This window comes from Chelonia mydas, chromosome 7, assembly GCF_015237465.2.
Source record: "Chelonia mydas isolate rCheMyd1 chromosome 7, rCheMyd1.pri.v2, whole genome shotgun sequence".
Lineage (NCBI taxonomy): Eukaryota > Metazoa > Chordata > Testudines > Cheloniidae > Chelonia > Chelonia mydas.
This window is the reverse complement of record NC_057853.1, coordinates 88,160,919-88,186,460: the sequence shown is the minus strand read 5'-3', so window position 1 is coordinate 88,186,460 and position 25,542 is coordinate 88,160,919. Positions and strand designations below refer to the sequence as shown.

Below are 25,542 nucleotides of genomic sequence, written 5' to 3'. Positions count from 1 at the left end.
TGATACAGGAAAACTGAGTTCAGTGTGTCTGTCATGGTGCAGCCTGCCATGGAGGGTGCTCTAGGCGGGGCTGCCTCATGACAAGCACATTTATTTGTAGAATTTTTTAAAAATTATTTTTGAGTGGGACAGCCCTCCAGGTCCCCCAAAGACAACTGTCACTGAGAACACAAACGAGATCACTAACCCATAAGCTGCCCCGGAGATTCAAAAAAGGAGATACATGCTGATTTCACAATTGCCCTTTGGTGTCCTTAGGACATTAGAAAACAAATGCTATTAAGCTAATGTCAACAGTCTTCAGAGTTGATCACCTGGGAAGATTTGGCTGACGGTTGGTAAAGTGCATTGGGATTCTTTGGGATAATATTATCCTTATGTTTATTTGTTACATTATTTGTTTGCTGCAATGTGTCACTCAGACTGTCTTTGGATCTCATGGTTTCCTTGGCTACCACAAGAGCCTGTCCTTTATGCATAATCATGTTTTTTATTTTAGAAATAATCCAAAGTAACCAATTTTATTGCTCATAAAAATGAGAAGCCAATAGCAATGGCTTAAGCGACAGAGTAAGCAGAAGATGTGTGCACTTTTATAACCATTGCTGTCAACCTATTTCAGAGCATTGTGCGTATGATGCTTCATAAAACACATCAGTCCTAACCTTCTACACCTTTGCCAGCATTATTGATCTAGTGTAATTTCATGGATGTCTTTTCTCTTACAAGTAACATACAGATATCTAGATTGTAGGTTATGCATTGTTAATGAAATCTAAATAAAATAATTTTATGTAGCTTTTTATTTGTTACTCAAAAGTTATATGGAACAATTTTCATTTTGTGTAACAACTGTTTTGAAGTCTTGGCTTGAGTCAACAGCCTTAATCTCATTATCTAGGTGTCCGTGTCCGATCGGATAGGGAAGAAAATGAAAAAATAAACACATACTACATCCATTTTAACATTGGTTTCTAGTTTGTAAACAGAGTATATCTGCTTAACTTTAAAATTGAAATATTGTGATAGTATTGGGTGTTATGAATCTTAGTAAATTGTGCAGGTTTTATTTAAGTGGGGGGAAAATATGCAGCAAAATGGGTTCTGAAGTTAAAGCACTTTAGAAAATGTCCATATTTTGCAAAGGCAAATTAAATTGCATCACTTTTGGGTTTAACACAAATGCAGTCAAAAGATTTAAACTGCTGTATATTTATTTGAAATGGTATTTGAACATTACGTGTAACCCAAAGTTGTTCCTTGAAAATTATATAGGGGACCAAATATATTCAAGCAGCACAGAGGCTCACAAAATATTTATGGTAAGTGTCCAGCCCTTTAAAACAATAGTTTGCATACAGGATTTCTGAAGTATTTCCTCCCGCCCGCCCCCCCCCCCAGCTCTTCATTCTTAATATTATAGAGACCATCAGCAGGTGGAAAGCTGGGACCGTGGAGTCAGTCAAATGACCGTAATCAACAACAGAAAAAGATTAAAAACTGGATCCATCTGTAGTTTGTTGTATCTTGTATATTTTGAATCATGTGCCCTGATTTATACTTTCAAAATAGGGAACAAGTCTAGCTACTCCTACCACACACACAAAGTTTGCAGCACTCATGCGGTAAGATGTCAGGGCCCAAACACCCATTTGTGGCACCCTACCCCTGCTATATTCTGCCAATTTTGGGGCCTTGCCCCAAAATTCTAATGCCTAAAAGGAGAACAGATGTAGCCACTTCTACTGCACTGACAAAAACTGAACCATACCACATCTTGGTACATGAGGGCTGCAAAAACCCACATCCAGTATCTGGATCTCAGCAACTTCTGTCCCTAAACCCCTAAATTGTATAATTGCGATAGAGCACAAGTACTGCCTGTGCATGGAGCCCTGCTGGATCCTTCTATTTTTGGCACCAACCCCCAAGTTGTGCTGTCCAAACCTATATCATTGCTCTACTAGACAAGAAAATCTATGCTCCAGCACATCATTTACAAGACAAAGCTAAAACACACATTTTGTGCCTGGGTTTTGCTAGATCTGGAAAAAGTTCTATTGCACATGTGGAAGCCAAGCGTGTCTGCTCCGATTCCATTATAAAAATATCATCTGATACATCCTGGCCCATGAACATGTGAAAAATCCAAATAGACACCTAGAGCCAGCAGGGTATAGCCAAGTTTTTTTTTCACTTACAGTATGGGGATTTAGGGCCAAAGGATTTTGTGACTTTACTGGACAGTGGAAATTGGATGGTTGCTGTCAAAAATTGGCAGGACCAAGATGCCAGGTTCTTTGCACTGTTGTTCAGTTGGAATTTGGTTTGGTCTGGCTTTTTTTTTTTTTTTTTTTAAGTGCAGTAGAATAACACTCATTCTCTACTGATGTGGTGGAATTTGGGAGATGAGGGATAAAAACTGTCTGGATACAGCTACTGGAACCATTTTTATGCCCTTATTCTCTTGGAATGCATCAGAGTCCACAAACTTTTATGTACCAAGTGGCTTGTTCTCTATTCATGTAGTGGGATTTTGGGGACTGGTGCCCAGCACGAGCAGGATCCACCAAGATTCAAGTGATGTCAATTTTTTTTTTTTTGAAGCACCAGGATGTGCCAGCGTACACACTTTTTGGGGGGGGGGGGGTGGATGCAGTAGGAGTGGTTATATCTGTTCCCTATTCATGCTGTGCAATTTGGGATGTGGGCCAAACCCCTGCAAGATCTAATAGGCACCCTCAGTAACACTATGAGCGGATCTTGTGCTTAGCAGTCTGTTTCAGGCTAAATGAGAGTTTAAGTTTCTTCTTTAAAACCGACTTACTGGCCTATGAAACGTTACTGGCCTATGAAACATTAACCGTAGTTGCTTATTTCTAATAGTTGTAACGACAGTGAATTAATGAACAAAGTGATGGCTGTAAAATCTGAATGCCTAGGAAAGGGGGAAGCAAAGAGATCCTACACTGTAACTGTACTGGGTGGAAACAGATCAAGTCGCGAAGATTTTTCTGCAGTTGGAGTAGATTTAGCAGCCTGATGATGTATTTCTTTATTTGGGGAAGTGTAACGGGTGTAACCGCAAGAGTGTAGCGAACTGCAGCCCTGTCGGGTGCCGGACGTGCCCCGAAAACGTGGCATTGAGCAGTAAGCGGCTGGAATGCAAAATCACCTTCTGATGCCCCCGCTTCCAAAACAGTGTCGGGGCAGAGGCTCGGAAACCTCGCTAGCCTTCAAGCAGCCCCACCAGTCCCACAGTCCTAGGGGCCGTGCATGTGCAGCGGCACCCTGCAGACGCCCCTTTCTCTCTGTCTCCCCCGCCCCGCTCTGGCTCTGGCTCTCTCCAGTCTAGCCTGACGCAGGCAGATCGAAATCACCCTTAACAACCCAGCCTCCGGTGGAGTGGTGCCGGTGGGGTTCCGTTTAAGATTATGTCTCTAATCCTCCTTCCGTAGCTCAAGCGCGGCTCGCTGCCAAATCGCCCAGCCAGCCGGCGCAGGCTGGAGGCGTGTTTAAAGGGCGAGCGGAATCTGCCGGCGGCAGGTCGATCGGGAGCGATCGGCAAAGTTGGCTGAAGTGGGAAGCTGCGGCTACTTCGGGGAAAGTTGCTGGGAGCGGGGGAGAGACCGGCTGCGGAGGAAGGCGCCCCTGGCCCGAGGAGGAGTATGGGCACTTTGCGGGATTTACAGTACGCGCTGCAGGAGAAAATCGAGGAGCTGAGGCAGCGGGATGCTCTCATAGACGAGCTGGAGCTGGAGTTGGATCAGAAGGACGAACTGATCCAGAAACTACAAAACGAGCTGGACAAGTACCGCTCGGTGATCCGGCCCGCCACCCAGCAGGCGCAGCAGCAAACCTCCAGCACCCTGCAGGGGGAACACAGGACCAAGAGGCAGGCAATTTCAGCCGAGCCCACCGCATTTGACATCCAGGATCTCAGCCATGTCACCCTTCCCTTCTACCCCAAGAGCCCACAGTAAGCAGGGTTTAAGCGTTGTGTACATCCTGTCTTTGGTAGTTGAATGGTCTCTGTATTGTCTGTCCATCCACTTGTTTAGACGAGTCCTGCACCTTCTGCTTTCCATTTCTGTTCTCATTCTCAGAAATATTCCTCCTAACGCTTCTCTTGGGCTGCCCACATTTCTTCAGCCACGGCAACTGCTCGCATCCCTATTCCGCGGTGTCTTTGTCAGAGGTCCAGGTATTCCCGAGCCCACTGTGAGCAGAGTTCCTAGACCGTGAAGGGGGAAAGCGCATTCTCCCTATTACTGGGGTGAAATTGCCCTTCCAAAAAAATAACCCCGCTAACGCCTGCTTCATCAGACTGTCTTTTCCAATGTGGTACGTTTTTATGTCTGTTTTTGTGCTCATGGTTTCTGCCCTGAATTTGTCCGCATTGCTGAATGGTTGGCGTTTGAACTCTATGAAGCAAAACAGAATTGACTCTCCTGATTATTTTTCCCCTCTAAGAAAGGTGTTGCTAATTCCTGAGCTGCTATAGTTAGCACCCAGAATTTGACAGGCAAATCCAGTCTCGTGATTTCTTTCTTTCTTTCGTTCTTTTTTTTTAATTTGGTATTGCATCTGACAAGTGTGGGGTTTTTAAAGGTCTTATCTGACGCAGATCCAGTGTTACTGGTTTCATAGCGCTCCGCACAACTGCTTTGCATGTTTCCCGGGGTCAAGGCTGTATCTGAGCTGTGGCTGCTGGCGCTGTTGTCAGGTAGCTAAGTTTGCACATTTTTAGGTTTAAACATCATCCTCCGGGACGCAGAACTTGGATATAAAAATTGGCTCCTGGCTATAGCTTAGCAGCCAAGCCTAGCGAACTACTAGAGGAGATTTAAAATATAAATCCGACACGCAAGAGTCGCTATACTGCATTTCAGTCATCACCGAGGTTGTGATACAAGTGACACAACCAAGGAAATTCCGAGGTTAAAAGTTGCGTTGCATGTATACACTGAGCCAATTATGGCTAAGTATTGGAGCAGATGTTGTCATGCGGCACTGGGAAACTCCTACACTGTCTATGCGCAACAGGAGTGAAGGGCTGAGGGGAAGAGTGTTTGTTTCCTTGCTTTTTTGGTTTTATTTCCATCCGCAATAGTCTTTGTCTACATCATTTTGTAACTAGACTGCTCTAGCTGTAACTTGACTGCTGAAAACTTGGCAGTCGTCCTTGGTTCGGGTGTGTAAAGTGTTTTCACTGGTGCTCGTCATGCAGCATCTCCCCTTCAGTCTGGAGTGAGAGAAGGTGTTCATAGTTTGACGGGGCAGGGACTGTAGGTAATTGCGGATGCTGTTTAGAAGGGAGTGTCTGCTGATTTTTGAGCTCCAAGAGCAGTTTTTGTGGCTCAGCTAATAACGCTTACTTGGCGACACAAGTTCTCACCCCACTTCTAACTTAGTCTTGTAAATTAATTTAAGGTATTGGCAGACATACCTGTGTATCTAATGAGGCATGTGGCCTTGTCTACTTAGGCATATTTGGCTAAGGAGAAAGTGAAAAACTAACAGTTCCCTGGATAGTTCTGTGGCATTTTATGGAGGGCTCTGGAGTAATAAATATCAAGCAATTAAATTTATTAAAAGATAAAATGAGAGATAATTAGTTTGGGGTGAACAACGATCAACACCAATAAGAGACCTCTTGTCAACGAAAAATATAGCCGATCAAAGCTTTGCTGACGGTGTAATGTAGAGTGAGAAGTGAGGTGAAGTTGGTGGGTGAGTGACAGGTGTGGGGAGTTCCTTATCTGCCCAACTACAGGACAAAAGGGGAAGAGCCTAAGGTTGAAAACAATGCGCAGGTTTCCATCAGACTCACGTTCCCTGCCTTTCTTGATATTACTCCTCCCCGCGCCTGCGAGCTTTTTCGGGGGGGGGGGAGAAAGCTACTCCTGTGACTTTCGCCACTGTGCTGTTTTGGTTGTCAACACACTAGATGAAGGGACAGTTGCAATAAATCTCTTTCAAGCTTTAAATAAAATTGGGAGATCATCTATCCTTGTTTCACACTTGCCGTCACAGACTATGCAAATTGGTTTAAGTGAGAAAACTGAGCACGTATGGAAGAGAGACACTATCCTCCATACAGTGCTTAATATCTTTTTCACTCCCCAATAAATGTTGATGTCTTTTGGTCTCATAATCACGAAAAAGCTTGTATACTCTTTAATTCATGTCTTATATCAGAACACCACACGCAGTTTCATGTGTTATCAGCACGATTATTTTTAAGTCATTTTGGAAATTTTTCATTTTTGATATATAAAAATGGTTTGCAGTTCAATATCTTAACTTAGAACATTCTCCTAGACCATAAGGTGAGTAGGAATTTGTGTGGGTGAAGCAAATCTGCTAGAGGAAATATCTGCTAAGTAAAATATATACCCAATACTAAAAGCTAGCACTGAGTCTCTTGTACACATTACAGTAGGCTAGCCTCTTTCCGTTAGATTCAGTTCACTGCTTGTCTAATGTTTTGTTTTATTATTTGACGTGTCCAGATGTATTTGTCTGGTCTGTAACTATCAAATGTGTCTCATTAAGAGTTAAAACTCAGAATCCCTGCTTCTGGGAAGTCTCTCTCTCCCTCTCCCCCCCACCCCCCAAAGGCTGGAAGGGGAGAGGGGCCTCATTAAGTCAAATCTGTCTGATGTTTATAGCTGACATTTTCCTTACGGTATGAGCGGTTAGTGAAAGGAAGGCGGGAGGGGGGGATTTCTCACAACAACATGGCTTATGGGTTGTTAAGGCCATTCTTGTACTACTTTTTCCCATGTGGGAAGTATGAAGCAGGGCACTCCAGCAGTTTGACACGTGGCCATTGTATTCATTCCAGTTTGTATGGGATTTCCCATAGAAAAGCCTTTGAAGACTCTCTTTATTTGTGTCAGTGAAGCATAATAAGCAAGGAATAATATAGGTCTGCGCTGTCCCTCAGTCTGGCTGAAGTGAAAAACAAAGTGGCTAACAGATCTGGAAGTTTGAAAGTGAGCTATACATTCACTGAAGTGGTTCTTGGAAAGTGACATAATGCAATAACTCTGATAGGTAATACAAGATCACGAAAGTTTATGCTCAAATAAATTAGTTAGTCTCTAAGGTGCCACAAGTACTCCTTTTCTTTTTGCGGCTACAGACTAACACGGCTGCTACTCTGAAACCTTAAATAATTGGGTTATTGATTATGAATATCCAAATTGTTTTATATACATAGGTTTGAATGACCACCTTTTAAGCAAGTGAATGTGAGTGCATCTTGTGTGGAGATATTTTAAAATATCTGTGTAGTGTATATACAGCACCTTTGTCTAAATCTAATAAACCAACACACCAGTCATATCACTTTTAAAACGTTAATTCCAAGTCTGCAGGCCCTGTGTACAACCAGGTCAAGTTTAGTAATTGTGGCTAATTTTTCTTCTTTTTTTTTAAAGAAAAAGGTATGGTGATTTAGAAAGCGCTATTCAGAGTTTACAGAAATATTATCTTGCATCAGAACCACTTTCCCTTCAAGGTTAAGGGCAATTCAGATCCAGTTGTGAGAGTCAGAAATAAGATATGTAATTCACTGTGTTATCCAAATATTGACGAGGGGAGGGTGTGTGTGTCATGAAATCATACCAAAATAAGGTACTTTGCTGGCATCCTTTTATTTAAGGAACTAATTCGCAAGAGTGTACTTCTAATTCTCTCCGGCCTCTTTAGGTAAGGGAGTGATTACCTACTGTAGTTTGTTTGAATTTTTTCAATAGTTTAAGAATGTAACTATAATGTGTACTTTTGAGTGACTGTAACATTTGACTGAGAAGACTATTACATCTCTTCAGGAGGAAAAGGGATTGTATTTTAAAATACATCATTCCACAGAGTACTAATTCCATTGTGAAACCTTGCACATCTCATCCTATTAATTGTTTCAGTGCTGTATAACCCTTGCAGCAGGTCCATAACCCTCTTACAATTAGTAGAGATCACATAGCTTTAATAAAAGGCAGGAATCATTAACATGAGGTGAAGGGCAGCATGCCTTCTATATTTCACAGGGTTTGGCTCAAGGTTTGCAGCAGTTATTGCGTTTCCCTGCAGTTCTAGGTAGAAGTATAGTTATGTGCTTAATTTACTTATTCATTAATAGCCATTTAGGACAAAATCCTCCAAATCCTTTCAGTTCTTCCATGGACACTAGGACAATGAAGACATCAATAGGCTCTTTTGAGAGGAGGTAGCGGGATAGTTTGAGGGGCAGCCAAATTCTGTACCCCAGAAAAGGGGGTTTATAATGGAAACACTAACAGATCCTTTAATACAGAGGCACTAGCTGCTGCCACTAGAATACAAATGGCAGTTTTCTCTGGTTGCTGGGGCCCCATTTCCATGCTTGTGTTCCTTGTTTCGCTGAAGACTAGGATTTGGTTTCCTGATGGGGGTGGAAGGGAGGGGGTCAGAGGGAAGCAGACTCTGTTTCTATTGTTGCTGTTGGCTGCGAAGGCCTGGCACTTTTTTTTTTTTTTTTTTTTTTCCTTGTCGGCCTGGCAATGGAGGATCTCCACAGTATCCTAGCAACCAGTGTCTAACGCTCGCCTGCGGGTCTCTTCGCCATCTCTCCTCTAGGTGCCTGCCCAGGCCCATGAATTGGCTGTGCTGGCCCGTCAGCCCAGCCGCGCGCACTGGCACCGGAACGCCGCTTTACAGCTTACTAGGCAACAAGCCCGCAGCGAAAGCGGCACCCGAGGCTTCGAGGGCGAGCCAGTTATGCAATCCTAGCTTTGGTGCTTGACATTCCAGTCTGAATTGTTTAGCTGCTGCTGCCTCCCCCTGCTCCCTCCTGTTAGTATCCGGTGTGCTGGGGGCTCGGCTGCCTGCAAGATATGTCAACTATTCAGTCTGAAGGACAGTGCATGGGAATTTTCTCGGTAGATTTCACAACCCCTCCCACAGCTAACGCGTGATGGGGGGAGCAGTAGCAGGTGAGACAGTCCCAGGAAGGCTTCCCTTTGTCTCTCTGCAATAGAATAGCTCTTTAAGACCGGAAACTAGCATTTGTGGAAGTGTTTGAAGGGGTCGGCAGGTCCCAGACTCTCCTGCTGAGTCGACCTGAACTGTGTGTGTAGAAGGGGACGAGGGAGACGCTGAGGATGGGGAGCAGAGCGAGAGAGGGGATACTGGTATTTCCACCCCCACCTCAGCTTGGACACCTGGGTTACCTAAAGGTATGGTCGTGGGCGGGGAAGTACAGGAGACCTGGCCTGTTTTGTGGGGAAGTTTGGGGAGAAGGTTGCACACATTCAAAGCTCCCTTCAGACCTGACCCCGCTTGTGCTGTATTTGCAAGTCATCAGTATCCTGCAGCGGCTAATTCCCCTCTTTGCTGGGGGGGACCTTTCCCCTACGAAGCAGCTCCTGGGTATTTGCGATGGTGACTACTAGGTTGCATCGTAGGAAGACGTCCACCCCTCGCAGCTCCAGACTGTAGCAGCCTTCTCTCTCTTCCCGCCCTCCCCCCGCCATCGTCTTCCCAGCCAGCTGAAGTTCTTCCATAGATATTTTTCCTTTTAAGGCAAATAGCCGGAGCTCAACACTGGATCTCGAATTGAAACAGACGGCTCCAGTAGAGAGACAAGCAGAAAAGAGAGAGACACCCCTCCGCCCTCAAGCCCAGTCCGCCCCCCGCCCGCCCTTGTCTGGTTAATTACAAACATCCGGGTTCATGTTAGTCGATCCTCACTGCTCTGCGGGGCGGGACGGAAACGAACGAGCAGCAGTGACTAGGGGAGGTGGCGACACCTGGGAAGAGACCGAACTACCTGGGTCTAGTCCGATATTGTGGTGTCAATTTTCTCTTCCCTCCCCCCCCCCTTCAAATTGTACAATAAAAATACAGGGAACAACAAGTCTTGCTGCTCCAGTCCTACTGCACAGAAGGGCGGGGGGGGGGGGGGGGGAGAATCTGGACCTTGCCACAGCTCTGCTCAATACAGCCCCCTTCCCACCTCCACCCACTCCCCCACCAAAAAATGGGTCCAGCACCTAATCCAAGCTGGAGCTACGCAAACTTTTGCTTCAAATTCTGGTGTTTAGAAAACCTGTGTAACCATTCCTACCACATGAAAAACATGTTTTTGACCCTGGCACACAGGCTAAAAGCTGGCTGTGGCTCCCAATTCCACAGTGAAGTAAGAGCAGCTACACTTGTTTACTATTTAGCTTGCATAGTTTGGGGGTTAGGGTAAAAAGAAATTGCTCATATCCAGGTTCTGGGTAGGCATTTTTGGCCACACTCTTATGCCCCCAACACACCGAGGTCCCTATTTTTCTGGGAGAGTAGGAGTGACTCTTGTTCTCTATCCCATAGAATTTGGGAAAGTGAGGCCAAAAACTGGCAGAATCCAGGTATATACATCTTTTACTCCCTCCTCTCACCCCCAAGGCTGTATATCTCTGAACTTCCATTGAAGCTCTGGCCCAGTTGCCGCCACCTCACCAGCCCTCCTCATTTCTGGATTCAGGCTGATGGAGGGTACCGGTAGCTTATCTCTCCCTCTTACTGTAAATTCTTTGATAAATGGTTAGATGCTTCTAATTGTTTCTGATAGGGCCCTTTAAACGTATAATTTAATAATTTCTTAGGGCTAAGAATGGCAAAAGGAAAGGCTTTATATGCGAGATGAATGTTTAATATAATTGCAAATACCTCTGATGAAAATAAGCTTAATCTAATCAATGTCAGTAGCAAAGTATTATTTTCCTCTCTGTCTTAACATATGAAAATGTATTCAGCAGTTATATAGCACGTAAAGCGCAGTAGATGTAATAAGGATGTCTGGAGTACCAGAGGCGTTAATTGCAGAGGGACGTTAATCCTAAGGAAAAATAAATTTATTAGGAATAAATGTTTGTCACACATTTGTACCTAAATGTCATGGATAAAATCACATGAATTCGGATAGGTAATCTTAGTTTCTAATTTAACATTTTATTCTCCAGCAATTTGGTGTGAAGGAATCTGAATGACTGTCAAAGCACTAGAAAATCCACAGGACCCTGCCTTGTGATTTTCAGATAATATTACCAGATTTAGGATTTATCACATTAAACTGTGTGGTCAATAAATTGACTGTAAAGCTTGTGGAAGTGATGTGACTTGAAGCAAAACAAGTTCTGAATTTGTGCAGGGTATCGTAAAATATAGAGAACCTGGCAAAGTTTTAATATATCTAGTGTTTCTAATAATTCAAGTTTACTTCCTCATCCCATGGATCACTGGTTTGTTTTTTTCTGTACATGTTGGTGATAATGGACTATAAGGTGGATAGAAAGCTGGCTAGATTGTCAGGCTCAATGGGTAGTAATCAATGGCTCTGTCAGGGTTCCCTCCCCACTCTGAACTCTAGTGTACAGACATGGGGACCCACATGAGAGACCCCCAAGCTTATTTCTACCAGTTTAGGTTAAAAACTCCCCAAGGCACAAATTCTCTCTTGTACCTTGGATTAGGTAACGCTGCCACCACCAAGTGATTTAGACAAACTCAGGGAAAAGACCACTTGGAGTTCCTACTCCCCTGTAATATCCCCCCAAGCCCCCCCACACCCTTTCCTGGGGAGGCTTGAGAATAAACAAGATGAGCACAGACCAACCTTGGTTTTTTTTTTTTTTAGTGTCCTAAAAAAACCCCAATCGGATTCTAAAAGAAACAGAACTTTATTAGAAAGAAAAAAAGGTAAAAGAAACACCTCTGTAAAATTAGAATGGAAGATAATCTTACAGGGCAATCAGATTCAAAAACACAGAGGATTTCCCTCTGGGCCAAACTTTAAAGTTACAAAAAGAAAACCAGGAATACACCTTCCGCCCAGCACAGAGAAAATCACAAGCCAAAACAAAAATAAGCTAACGCATTCCCTTGCTAGTACTTGCTAATTCTAATGGAATTGGATTGCTTGCTTCCTTGATCTGTGTCCAGCAAGCACACAGAACAGACAGACCAAAACCTCCTCCCCCCCCCCCCCCCGCCAACCCCCGATTTGAAAGTATCTTGTCCCCTTATTGATCCTTTTGGTCAGGTGCCAGCCAGATTACCTGAGCTTCTTAACCCTTTACAGGTAAAAGGATTTTGTGCTCTGGCCAGGAGGGATTTTTATAGTACTGTATACAGGAAGATTGTTACCCTTCCCTTTATATTTATGACCGGCTCCATGTCTAGTTGGCAGCTGGTATCAAGCGGAGTGCCCCAGGGGTCAATCCTGGGGCCGGTTTTGTTCAATATCTTCATTAATGATCTGGAGGATGGCGTGGATTGCACCCTCAGCAAGTTTGCAGATGACACTAAACTGGGAGGAGTGGTAGATACGCTGGAAGGTAGGGATAGGGTCCAGAGCGACCTAGACAAATTAGAGGATTGGGCCAAAAGAAATCTGATGAGGTTCAACAAGGGCAAATGCAGAGTCCTGCACTTAGGACAGAAAAATCCCTTGCACTGCTACAGACTAGGGGCCGAACGACTAGGCAGCAGTTCTGCAGAAGAGGACCTAGGGATTACAGTGGACGAGAAGCTGGATATGAGTCAACAGTGTCCCTTGTTGCCAAGAAGGCTAACGGCATTTTGGGCTGTATAAGTAGGGGTATTGCCAGCAGATCGAGGGACATGGGCTGTCAAGGTTCCTCCCCCACTCTGAACTCTAGGGTACAGATGTGGGGACCTGCATGAAAACCTCCTAAGCTTACTTTTACCAGCTTAGGTTAAAACTTCCCCAAGGTACAAATTAATTTTATCCTTTGTCCTTGGAATATCCACTGCCACCACCAAACTCTAACTGGGTTTACTGGGAAACGCAGTTTGGACACGTCTTTCCCCCCAAAATCCTCCCAACCCTTGCACCCCACTTCCTGGGAAAGGTTTGGTAAAAATCCTCACCAATTTGCATAGGTGACCACAGACCCAAACCCTTGGATCTGAGAACAATGAAAAAGCATTCAGTTTTCTTACAAGAAGACTTTTAATAGAAATAGAAGTAAATAGGAGTAAAGGAATCACCTCTGTAAAATCAGGATGGTGGATACCTTACAGGGTAATTAGATTCAAAACATAGAGAATCCCTCTAGGCAAAACCTTAAGTTACAAAAAAGACACACAGACAGAAATTGTCATTCTATTCAGCACAATTCTTTTCTCAGCCATTTAAAGAAATCATAATCTAACACATACCTAGCTAGATTACTTACTAAAGTTCTAAGACTCCATTCCTGGTCTGTCCCTGGCAAAAGCAGCATATAGACAGACACAGACCCTTTGTTTCTCTCCCTCCTCCCAGCTTTTGAAAGTATCTTGTCTCCTCATTGGTCATTTTGGTCAGGTGCCAGCGAGGTTACCTTTAGCTTCTTAACCCTTTAAAGGTGAGAGGATTTTTCCTCTGGCCAGGAGGGATTTTAAAGGGGTTTACCCTTCCCTTTATATTTATGACATGGGCATTGGTGAGGGCTCATTTGGAGTACTGTGTCCAGTTTGGGGCCCCACACTACAAGAAGGATGTGGAAAAACTGGAAAGCGTCCAGCGGAGGGCAACAAAAATGATTAGGGGACTGGAGCACATGACTTATGAGGAGAGGCTGAGGGAACTGGGATTGTTTAGTCTGCGGAAGAGAAGAATGAGGGGGGATTTGATAGCTGCTTTCAACTACATGAAAGGGGGTTCCAAAGAGGCTGGATCTAGACTGTTCTCAGTAGTACCAGATGACAGAACGAGGAGTAATGGTCTCAAGTTGCAGTGGGGGAGATTTAGGTTGGATATTAGGAAAAACTTTTTCACTAGGAGGGCAGTGAAGTGTTGGAATGTGTTATCTAGGGAGGTGGTGGCGGTGGAATCTCCTTCCTTTGAGGTTTTTAAGGTCAGGCTTGACAAAGCCTTGGCTGGGATGATTTAGTTGGAGATCGGTCCTACCCTGAGCAGGGGGTTGGACTAGATGACCTCCTGAGGTGCCTTCCAACTCTGATATTCTATGATTGTAGCCTAATGCATTATGTTATGCATTTAATATTAAAGTTCTATACAGTTACCTTAAATAATGCTTTTATTCTAAATTAAAATATTTTACAATGTAACTATAACAGTGAGAGAGGGTGATTTCCATGTTAATTGGCCACAATTTTGCAGGTGATAAATATGCTTTGCTCAAGAAAAATACCTGATATTTTCTTGAACAGTCATGACACAGTGGCATGAAGCCTTGTGCCTAAGGGTAATACCTTTTCAGGTAATGTGTGAAGTCTTCTGGAGATATACTGTTCATCATCCTAACTGTCCAGTCAAATCTGTAAATTATGGCTTTGATAGCATTTCTAACTTGAGCCTCAGAACTAGGGGAGGGAAAGAGAGGGAGAGAGTACTGTCATGCCAAAGAAGAAAAATGAGAACAGTGAGTTTTGCCCCTCTGGAGTTATTGTTTATTATAGAATATAACACGTATTAGTCACACTCTGCCAGTTGTGCATGTGCCTAGATAATGTACTCTATGAGGAAGCTGATACTCTTCATGAGGAAGCTGATACAACTGATACTCTTGTCATTTTTAGACTTAGTTTATTGAAATCCATAATGACTGAACTACAAGTTTCATGTACATATTTACATGCAAAGAAGATATCTTCTATTGGGTTTACGTGGGTTTGGCAGGAAAACATGTCTTTTTGCTTATATAATTAAAGTCAAACTAGCAGACAGGCAAACCTTGGACTAGCTTGTGATGTTCTGTGAAACAATTATGGCAGCAGGGGGAAGCTGGATACAGAACAGAAAATAACCCGGAATATGCATCACAACCAGTAACATGCACATGGGCAAGGCATGATCAGGGCCTTATTGCAAGTAATTCCATTGACACAATGGGATCAAACCTGCAATTTAGAGGAGCTTTGAAGGTCACTGGAATGCAGAACTACTTGGCCATGTCCACTTTCCCCAGCTATACATCTGGTGTACTGTGACTTGAAAGTGAAGCAGCAGACATCTTCAGATGACTGGTTAATACACCTTTACAGGATCTGGCCCTGCTAACATGAATAAGAACTAATCAAATCAATAACAGTTAATTAATCTGGGTCCTGAAAGTGCATCATAGGGACTAGGAAAAGTGATCCTAGACATTTTAGAAGGCACTATGCAGTTAGTTGTATGGATGAATAGTACTGGAATGAAGCCGTATAGTAGACTTTTTGTGTATGAGAAGACCTTGGTCTAATATTATTCACATGACTGGGTCTACTTATCTGAGTAAGACTGGCAGGATTTGGTCCTATTATAATTCTAAACTCATGAAGTCCAGATTTTGGGGGCTAGTAGTAATACTGAACACATACAATGTTGCATATGAAAAGCTGTGTACAATAACAAACTGCAGCAACCCTCTGAGGATTTTCTGCGGATGGAAAAGTTGAGTCACAGAGAAGTTAAATAGCTTGCTCAAGGTCACACAGCAAGTCTGTCAGAGGCTAGAGCTGGGATTAAAACCCAGTCGTTCCTGGCTCTTTGTCCCATAGCTGGATCACAAGGGCTAGGTAATCGATAGAGAGCCAAATTTTGATTGCTTTAGTCAGACAAATAGTGATTTTAATTTCAATGGGACTACTTGCATGAGAACAGTGAACAGAATATGGCCATAGGTTTGCTAAACACAAAGATTTATAATTAAAAGTAATGCCAGCCGAAAATTTTCTTATAACTGAATAGCTTAAAAGAAGTTTGAATAATTGGCAAAGATTTTGGGATAGCTGATTAGCTTTCTACTATGGAAAACTGGTCAGGAAATCCTATAACAAGTCTTATTTTCCTATCTGTGAAAGTTGTCTCTGTTTTTCATTGCCTCCAATTTGATCTCCCGCATGTTGATATACAAAATAGCATCAGGCATTAAAGGGATTATGTTAGACTGAATTTGGACCAAAATTGAGATTTATTTATTTTTTTTAAATATTTAAATCTAAGACCAATAGAGTTTCCCACAATTAGGGAGTCTGGGAGTCCTAATTTTCCCCAAGAATCAGGCTTTCATGCTGTTCAAATTTGCACCAAAATCAACGGGTTGTGCCCCTTGATGCCTAGAACATTCCCTGAAATTTTCAATTGATTAGATATGGCACTCCAAAGTTATTGGGTTACAGAGAGGTGCCGTTGAGTTGAATGTTGGACCTTACTTCACTCAGCTTTGGCCGAACAATTCACTCCGCTTTTATGATTAAAGATGCTATTAACTTCTCTGTGATATGATTTGATTGGAATCAAATCAGGGAATATGACTAAGAGTGCTCTTTTAACAACTGTTAAACTTTATACTGGCTATTTTCCTATAGTAAAAACAAAAATGATTTTAAAAAAATTGTCAGAGACAAAAGCAGATTTATGCTTTTGTTATACCAATAAAATAAAAACCAGCAGGATCTTATTAAAGGGAAAAAGGCAAAATACGACATTTCTTGTGAATACAGAAAGAATTATAGTAAGCAGTTAGTTATAGCTATAACATTCCATTCAATCTCATATTTATTCACACATTCATTCATACAAACACACACACACACACAGGTTCTGCAAGGTTGTTATCATAGTTACCAGCCTTAGAGTTGCTCATGCCAAGCCACTGGCCAGGTGGCCTGGACATGAGGAGGGAGCAGAGCCTTGTCAGTTGCTCATCTGATGCTCCTGGAAGTTGGTTTGCAGAATCAGACCCCAAGTTCTCACTTTCTAGAGTCCATTTTTATAGGAATTTCTTCCTATGCCAGTCTATGGGAATTGCTTCATCATGCTGTTGCTGAATCAATCAGCGGATGGCACATTCCTGACGGCTCTGTGCTGCTAGATGTTATATTGTTCTTTGGTTCTCCCATTCTTGAGGCTGTTGGGTGGATTCCAGTCTGCCCTCCCGGGGTCCTCTGGTTATTTCCACTTGACGCCTTCTTCAGCCGATGGACACTGGATTCTTAGGCTGGCACCTCCCTGATCATTCAGTTATTATCCACACCAAGCATCCATCCACATACATCCTCTATCTCTATTTTAATCACAATTGTTAATACAACAAAAGGGCGGGGAGTCTCTGGATGCTGTTTCTGTTGTTACAGAGTATTGCTTTGAGTCTCTCTCTGTGTGACTTGCTTTGAGAACAGACTCTGTCTTAGAATGTACTAACGCAATTAGCAGCTTGCAAGTTTCACACATAGAGGGAGAGAAACAGTACCAAAAACCAAGAGACCTCTTAATTAGTAATACCCTGGAATTTAAACTATGGGGAATCAAACTCATTTGTGATTTTATTACAGAACTTCTTTGATATGATCCAACACTTTCTGAAGGCTGTACAGTTTGTCCCTGTGGAAATAATAAAATTATGCTGGGAATACAAACTTAGTTTTACAGAAAGTAAACAGCTAATGGATGTACAGTGTATATTGAGCCTAATCTTATTCCCATCAAAGATAATGGGCATTTTGCCATTGTCTTCGGTGAGAATAGGGTTGGGACCATAAAAACTAGGGTGGCTGATTAATCACTGTTAACTCACGCAATTAACTCATACAAATTAACCGCAATTAAAAATATTAATCATGATTAATCACACTGTTAAAGAAAAGAATACCAATTTAAATGTATTAAATATTTTTGGATGGTTTTTCTACACTTTTCAAATATATTGATTTCAGTTACAACACAGAATACAAAGTGTACAGAGTTCACTTTATATTATTTTTGATTACCAATATTTTCACTGTAAAAATGATAAACAAAAAATAGTATTCACTTCATACAAGTACTGTAGTGCAATCTCTTTATCATGAAAGTGCAATTTACAAATGTAGATTTTTGTTTGTTTGTTACATAACTGTTTTGTTTTTGAGTGCAGTGTAAAACTTTGGAGCCTATAAATCCATTCAGTCCGACTTCTTGTTCAGCCAATCACGCAGACAAACAAGTTTGTTTACATTTACAGGAGATAATGCTGCCTGCTTATTATTTACAATGTCACCTGAAAGTGAGAACAGGCATTCACATGGCTGTTTTGTAGCCGACATTGTAAGGTATTTACATGCCAGATATGCTAAACATTCGTAGGCCCCTTTCTGCTTCGGCCACCGTTCCAGAGGACATGTGGTGATGCTTGTTTTAAAAAAAAGCGTTAATTAAATTTGAACTTCTTGAGGGGAGACTTGCTTGTCTCCTGCTCCGTTTTACCCACGTTCTGGTATATTTCATGGTATAGCAGTCTCAGATGACGACTCAGCACATGTTGTTGTTCATTTTAAGAACACTTTCCCTGTAGATTCGACAAAACACAAAGAAGGTACCGTTGTGAGATTTCTAAAGATAGCTACAGCACTCCACCCAAGTTTTAAGTATCTGAAGTGCCTTCCAAAATCTCAGAGGGAGGAGGTGTGGAGCATGCTTTCAGAAGTCTTAAAAGAGCAACACTCCGATGTGGAAACTACAGAACCCGAACCACCAAAAAAGAAAATCAGCCTCCTGCTGGTGGCATCTGACTCAGATAATGAAAATGAACATGTGTCGGTTCGCACCGCTTTGGATTGTTATCGAGCAGAACCCATCATTGGCATGGACGCATGTCCTCTGGAATGGTAGTTGAAGCCTGAATGGACATATGAATCTTTAGTACATCTGGCACGTAACTATCTTGTGACACCGGCTACAACGGTGCTATGGGAATGCCTTTTCTTACTTTCAGGTGACCTGACATAAATAATAAGCAGGCAGCATTATCTCCTGCAAATGTAAACAAACTTGTTTGTCTGCGTGATTGGCCAAACAAGAAATTGGACTGAGTGGACTTATAGGCTCTAAAGTTTTACATTGTTTATCCGTGTGATTATTCACAATTGATTTTTTTAATCGTTTGACAGCCCTAATAAAAACACATTTTTCTTATGTAAGTATTTTCTGTAAATTACACAGCACTCTTCCATACAGTCCAGTAAGAAGAAAAGTGACTTATTTTTTATCAGTTACCAAACTTTTAAAATGCTGTGAATATAAAATTGGGAAATCTGCCAAAATCCCACAAATTCATTTTCTACAAAGAGGAAATTCTACAAGTCATTTATATCTACAAGAGTTATGATTTAAAAAAAAAATGGTTGTATAGCCTTGGGGAAAGTACAAAATATATAATATATATACAAGAGATTTAGTTGAATCCCTTAGAAAGCTAAATTGGTTCTTTGAAGACATATGCATACATCTTTTGGATCAGAGGCATATTTTCAAGTGATTATAATAGCAATAAAGTAAACCAGAAATATTTATACTGAGGTGCTCTTTCTAGTTCAGTGTGTTTGCATAAAGTAATATACTAATTTATAAATGGTACATTTGTCTCAGTTTAGATGGAACATAAGGGCCCAAAGAGTCAAAGGTGTCAATATGTCCCTGTAATTGTCTAACTTGAAACAAGGTTTGGTATACAGAGATCTTAGCCTGCTTAGTATCATGGCAACCACTATTAAAAATCCTTTAAAATATTTTAATAAAGGTACTGAAAAAGAAGAAAAAACAGTTGAAGCATTTGAAGTGTGAAATATTATATAACTCTCTCATTATAACATATTTTATTCCCGTTCCCTTTCCCTTTAGCTGTGGAGTTGTTAGAAGGAGACCTCCCGTACTCAACAGTTTCTAAAATGGTATTAAAGATGGAAATGACTGTCCTTTTTAGGGGAACAGAGAAGAAGTTAGATGAGATGGTCTGGAGAGGTGGTTGTTTCCTAGAAGACAAAAAAGACACATGCACACAGAAAGAAAGAAAATGCAACTTCTGTCTCTGCCGTTGGCTCTCGTTTGCAACCTGACTGTTTGGAAACACACAGCCCTAGCACATGGTCTTACGAGCTGACAAACATGTACCAGCAGCATTGGGCTGTTTTGGGCATTAATTTTACCAGCTGCTGGTCACACTTACAGCAGCATAGGCAGACTCTTAGTAGACAGAATGCAAAATAAGAGCAATAGGAAAAAGAAAATGAGGTGTGAAGGGAAAAGTATGCACGAGGGGGGTGGGAGGACGTGACCCAGTTTTAGCACTTCAGTGTAGATTCTACCTATGCTAGTGGGAAGGCTTATCTACCTCCCTGAGAGGCAATAGTTAGGTTGATGGAAGAATTCTTCTGTTGACCTAGAACTGTCTACATTGAAACTTAGGTCAGCTTAACTGTGTTGCTCAAGAGTGTGGATTTTTTTACACCCTAGGGTAGTGTAGTTAGGTCGACCTAATTTTTTAGTGTAGACCAGGCCAGAGTCTCCCAGCCCAGATGGTGTTTAGCCAGAGCCAATGGAGGAGGTGATGTCATCTGGGTCCCTCAGTTTGGGCAGGACTTCACTCAGGATCAGGATGAAGAAGGTCTGATGGTGTTACGGTAGATTCCTGGGGTCCATGAGACAGCAGGGGTAGCAGTCATGATGTTAAAGCTCACTCCTTCTTTATCTTTCAGTGACTAATCATTGCATTCACTCCTCTCCCCCAAAGTCTTTCCTTTTAAGGACACCAAAAGGGAACGATAGGCTATTCCACCCATCTCCTCATTACTTTTGTCATAAATATAAAGGGAAGGGTAAACCCCTGTAAAATCCCTCCTGGCCAGAGGAAATCTCCTCTCACCTGTAAAGGGTTAAGAAGCTAAAGGTAACCTCGCTGGCACCTGACCAAAATGACCAATGAGGAGACAAGATAATTTCAAAAGCTGGGAGGAGGGAGAGAAACAAAGGGTATGTGTGTCTGTCTATATTTTGTCTTTGCCGGGGATAGACCAGGAATGAAGCCTTAGAACTTTTAGTAAGTAATCTAGCTAGGTACGTGTTAGATTATGATTTCTTTAAATGGCTGAGAAAAGAATTGTGCTGAATAGAATAACTATTTCGGTCTGTGTATCTTTTTTGTAACTTAAGGTTTTTGCCTAGAGGGGTTCTCTATGTTTTGAATCTAATTACCCTGTAAAGTATTTACCATCCTGATTTTACAGGGGGGATTTTTTTTTTATTTCTATTTACTTCTATTTCTATTAAAAGTCTTCTTGTAAGAAAACTGAATGCTTTTTCATTGTTCTCAGATCCAAGGGTTTGGGTCTGTGGTCACCTATGCAAATTGGTGAGGCTTTTTATCCAACATTTCCCTGGAAAGGGGGGGTGCAAGTGTTGGGAGGATTGTTCATTGTTCTTAAGATCCAAGGGTCTGGGTCTGTAGTCACCTAGGCAAATTGGTGAGGCTTTTTACCAAACCTTGTCCAGGAAGTGGGGTGCAAGGTTTTGGGAAGTATTTTGGGGGGAAAGACGTGTCCAAACAGCTCTTCCCCAGTAACCAGTATTTGTTTGGTGGTGGTAGCGGCCAATCCAAGGACAAAGGGTGGAATATTTTGTACCTTGGGGAAGTTTTGACCTAAGCTGGTAAAGATAAGCTTAGGAGGTTTTTTTTCATGCAGGTCCCCACATCTGTACCCTAGAGTTCAGAGTGGGGGAGGAACCTTGACATGGTGGCAGAGTGGTGGGATTAACCTGAAATCATTTTGAGATCCAGTTGAGATTTTGTTGAACTAGAAATACAGATTTTTAAAAAGGAAGTCCAGAAGCAGCTGAAACTGAAAGCAGCTTGTTTTTTTCTCTGCTTTGTGGCCAAGCAGAGACAAAAGGGGATTATCTTTGTGAATTGCAGGTTTTCTTTGCCTGGAGGCAGGGTACTTAACTCCTGCAGGGAAATTCACAGTCTTCCAACCCAGAGTTTTTTTTTCCCTAAAAGTAAATAGAAGGGGGGGTGTTCTACCCATTTGCCTGGAGACAAAAGTGGCAAGGGTTTTTTTTTTTGGATTTTGATTTTTTACAAGGAGCACAAGTTTAAAAAGGAAACTTGGTTTTTCTTTGGGCTGGGTAAACAGGTTTCAAAGTAGCTGGAAGTTTTGCTTTGATTTGGGCCCAGAGCAGAGACAAGGGAATTGTCTTTTTTTTTTTTTGTAGGCTGACAATCGCTATCAGAGAATAGGTATTCTATTCCAGCACAGCAAAATTTTACAGCCAAGTTTTTTTTTTTTTTGTTTATTTCTAAACCTCGGGTGTAAAGTTAGTTAAAAACAGAGAGGTTAGAATGACAAAATCTGCGGCTCGACTACGGCTGGAATTAGCCAGATTTCAGGCTGAGGAAAGACAAAGGGAACATGAAAGACAGATAGAACTCATGCGGCTGAAGAAGGAGGAGAAGGAACAAGAAAGGGAGGCAGCGAAAGAGGCAGCGAAAGAGGCAGAACAACACCAAGCGGCTGCTCACAGGAGAGCTATGGAAGCAAGGGACAAAGAACTGGAGGAGAAGGAAAAAGAGAGGAAGTATGTGGAGGAGATAGAGAAGATAAAGGCTCAGGAGAATATCCCAACAAACCCTAGCTATCCTTCTCCAAGTACCACTTCCCATCCCAGAAAGTTCCCCACCTACAAAGCAGGCGATGATACTGAGGCCTTCCTAGAAAACTTCGAAAGGGCCTGCCTTGGGTACAACATCTCTACTGACCAATACATGGTAGAGCTGAGGCCGCAGCTCAGTGGACCCTTAGCTGAGGTGGCAGCTGAAATGCCTAAAGAACACATGAACAAGTATGAACTGTTTAAATCCAAGGCGAGAGTCAGAATGGGGATAACACCCGAGCAGTCTCGTCGGAGGTTCAGAGCCCTAAGGTGGAAACCAGACGTGTCATTTACCCGACATGCCTACCACATTGTGAAACATTGGGATGCCTGGATATCCGGAGCAAGTGTTGAATCTCCAGTAAATTTGCCCTTCCTAATGCAAATGGAACAATTCTTAGAGGGTGTTCCTGAAGAAATAGAAAGGTACATCCTAGATGGGAAGCCCAAAACTGTAATCGAGGCAGGAGAGATTGGAGCCAGATGGGTGGAGGTGGCAGAGAAGAAGAAAACTGGTCGCAGTTGGAGCGGAGACCAGAAGGGACAACCCCAGACCACACCCTATTACCGGGGGCCGCCCAAAGCCCCACCTACCTCCCAAAGAACCCTCCAGACCCCTTATCGTCCCTCCACCCCGTTCTCCAGCAACCCTCCTCGCCCCAGTGACCAGTCAGCTGGACGATGTTTTAAATGTAACGAGCTGGGGCATGTAAAGGCCAACTGCCCCAAGAACCCCAACAGATTACAGTTCATTGCACCGGAATCGCACCAGAGGTCCACAGGCCCAGATACCTCCCAGATACCCTTGGAGCGGAGGGAAACTGTGAGTGTGGGCGGGAAGAAGGTCACCGCGTGGAGGGACACCGGAGCACAAGTGTCAGCTATCCATGCTTCCTTAGTGGACCCCAATTTAATCAACCCAGAGATCCAAGTGACGATTCAACCCTTCAAGTCCAACTCTTTCGATTTGCCTACAGCCAAGTTGCCTGTCCAGTACAAGGGCTGGTCCGGAACGTGGACTTTTGCAGTCTATGATGATTATCCCATCCCCATGCTGTTGGGGGAAGACTTGGCCAATCATGTGAAGCAGGCCAAGAGGGTGGGAACGGTCACCCGCAGCCAGGCTAACCAAGCCGTGAGGCCTAGCTCTGTTCCGGAAACTTCTATCAGGACCCGGTCAGAGGTGATGGATCCGGACCCCAGACCAATGTCTGCAACAGCAGTAGTGGATCCAGTCCCAGAGACCCAGACGGAACCAGTCCCAGAACCGGAACCAGCCGAACAACCAACACCAGACCCATTGCCAGCACTGAATCCAGTACTTGCAACCTCAACACCAGAGGGCCCCACCGACCCTGAACCGACAGCAGCCGATAACCCGACACAAGAGGCTCAGCCGGAGCCTGAATCCCAACATAGTTCACCAGCGGAGAGCGGTTCACAGTCAACAGAAACAGCCCCATCCCCTATATCGCTTCCAGAGGGACCAAGCCTAGGTCCACAATCCAATAAGGAACTGATGTCTCCAGCATCAAGGGAACAGTTCCAGACCGAACAGGAAGCAGATGAAAGCCTCCAGAGAGCTTGGACGGCGGCACGGAGCCACCCACCGCCTCTCAGCTCTTCTAATCGATCCAGGTTTGTTGTAGAAAGAGGACTTTTATACAAGGAAACTCTTTCTGGTGGACACCAGGAAGACTGGCATCCTCAGAGACAGTTGGTAGTTCCAACTAAATACCGGGCCAAGCTCTTGAGCTTAGCCCATGATCACCCTAGTGGCCATGCTGGGGTGAACAGGACCAAAGACCGTTTGGGGGGGTCATTCCACTGGGAGGGAATGGGCAAGGATGTTTCTACCTATGTCCAGTCTTGTGAGGTGTGCCAAAGAGTGGGAAAGCCCCAAGACCAGGTCAAAGCCCCTCTCCAGCCACTCCCCATCATTGAAGTTCCATTTCAGCGAGTAGCTGTGGATATTCTGGGTCCTTTTCCGAAAAAGACACCCAGAGGAAAGCAGTACATACTGACTTTCATGGATTTTGCCACCCGATGGCCGGAAGCAGTAGCTCTAAGCAACACCAGGGCTAAAAGTGTGTGCCAGGCACTAGCAGACATTTTTGCCAGGGTAGGTTGGCCCTCCGACATCCTCACAGATGCAGGGACTAATTTCCTGGCAGGAACTATGAAAAACCTTTGGGAAGCTCATGGGGTAAATCACTTGGTTGCCACTCCTTACCACCATCAAACAAATGGCATGGTGGAGAAGTTTAATGGAACTTTGGGGGCCATGATACGTAAATTCGTAAATGAGCACTCCAATGATTGGGACCTAGTGTTGCAGCAGTTGCTCTTTGCCTACAGAGCTGTACCACACCCCAGTTTAGGGTTTTCCCCATTTGAACTTGTATATGGCCGTGAGGTTAAGGGGCCATTGCAGTTGGTGAAGCAGCAATGGGAGGGATTTACACCTTCTCCAGGAACTAACATTCTGGACTTTGTAACCAACCTACAAAACACCCTCCGAACCTCTTTAGCCCTTGCTAAAGAAAACTTACAGGATGCTCAAAAAGAGCAAAAAGCCTGGTATGATAAACATGCCAGAGAGCGTTCCTTCAAAGTAGGGGACCAGGTCATGGTCTTAAAGGCGCTCCAGGCCCATAAAATGGAAGCATCGTGGGAAGGGCCATTCACGGTCCAGGAGCGCCTGGGAGCTGTTAATTATCTCATAGCATTCCCCACCTCCAACCGAAAGCCTAAGGTGTACCATATTAATTCTCTAAAGCCCTTTTATTCCAGAGAATTAAAGGTTTGTCAGTTTACAGCCCAGGGAGGAGACGACGCTGAGTGGCCTGAAGGTGTCTACTACGAAGGGAAATGTGCTGGTGGTGTGGAAGAGGTGAACCTCTCCATGACCCTTGGGCGTATGCAGCGACAGCAAATCCAGGAGCTGTGCACTAGCTACGCGCCAACGTTCTCAGCCACCCCAGGACTGACTGAACGGGCATATCACTCCATTGACACAGGTAATGCTCGCCCAATTAGAGTCCAACCTTACCGGGTGTCTCCTCAAGCTAGAACTGCTATAGAACGGGAGA

At 43.4% G+C, this 25,542-nt stretch overlaps 1 protein-coding gene across 2 annotated transcripts in view; it reads left to right on the top strand.

Moving 5' to 3' along the window:
• PRKG1 (protein kinase cGMP-dependent 1) overlaps nt 1-25,542 on the top strand; it is an 855,891-nt gene that overhangs the window by 75,334 nt on the left and 755,015 nt on the right. The window contains exon 1 of one of the 2 annotated variants that reach the window (XM_007071586.4): nt 2,081-3,979. The exons of the other annotated variant lie outside the window; for it this stretch is intronic. Coding sequence (XP_007071648.1) covers nt 3,669-3,979 — 311 coding nt within the window. The 5' untranslated portion in view covers nt 2,081-3,668. Of the gene's footprint in view, nt 1-2,080; nt 3,980-25,542 lie in introns of those variants that run through there. 2 annotated transcript variants of the gene reach the window in all.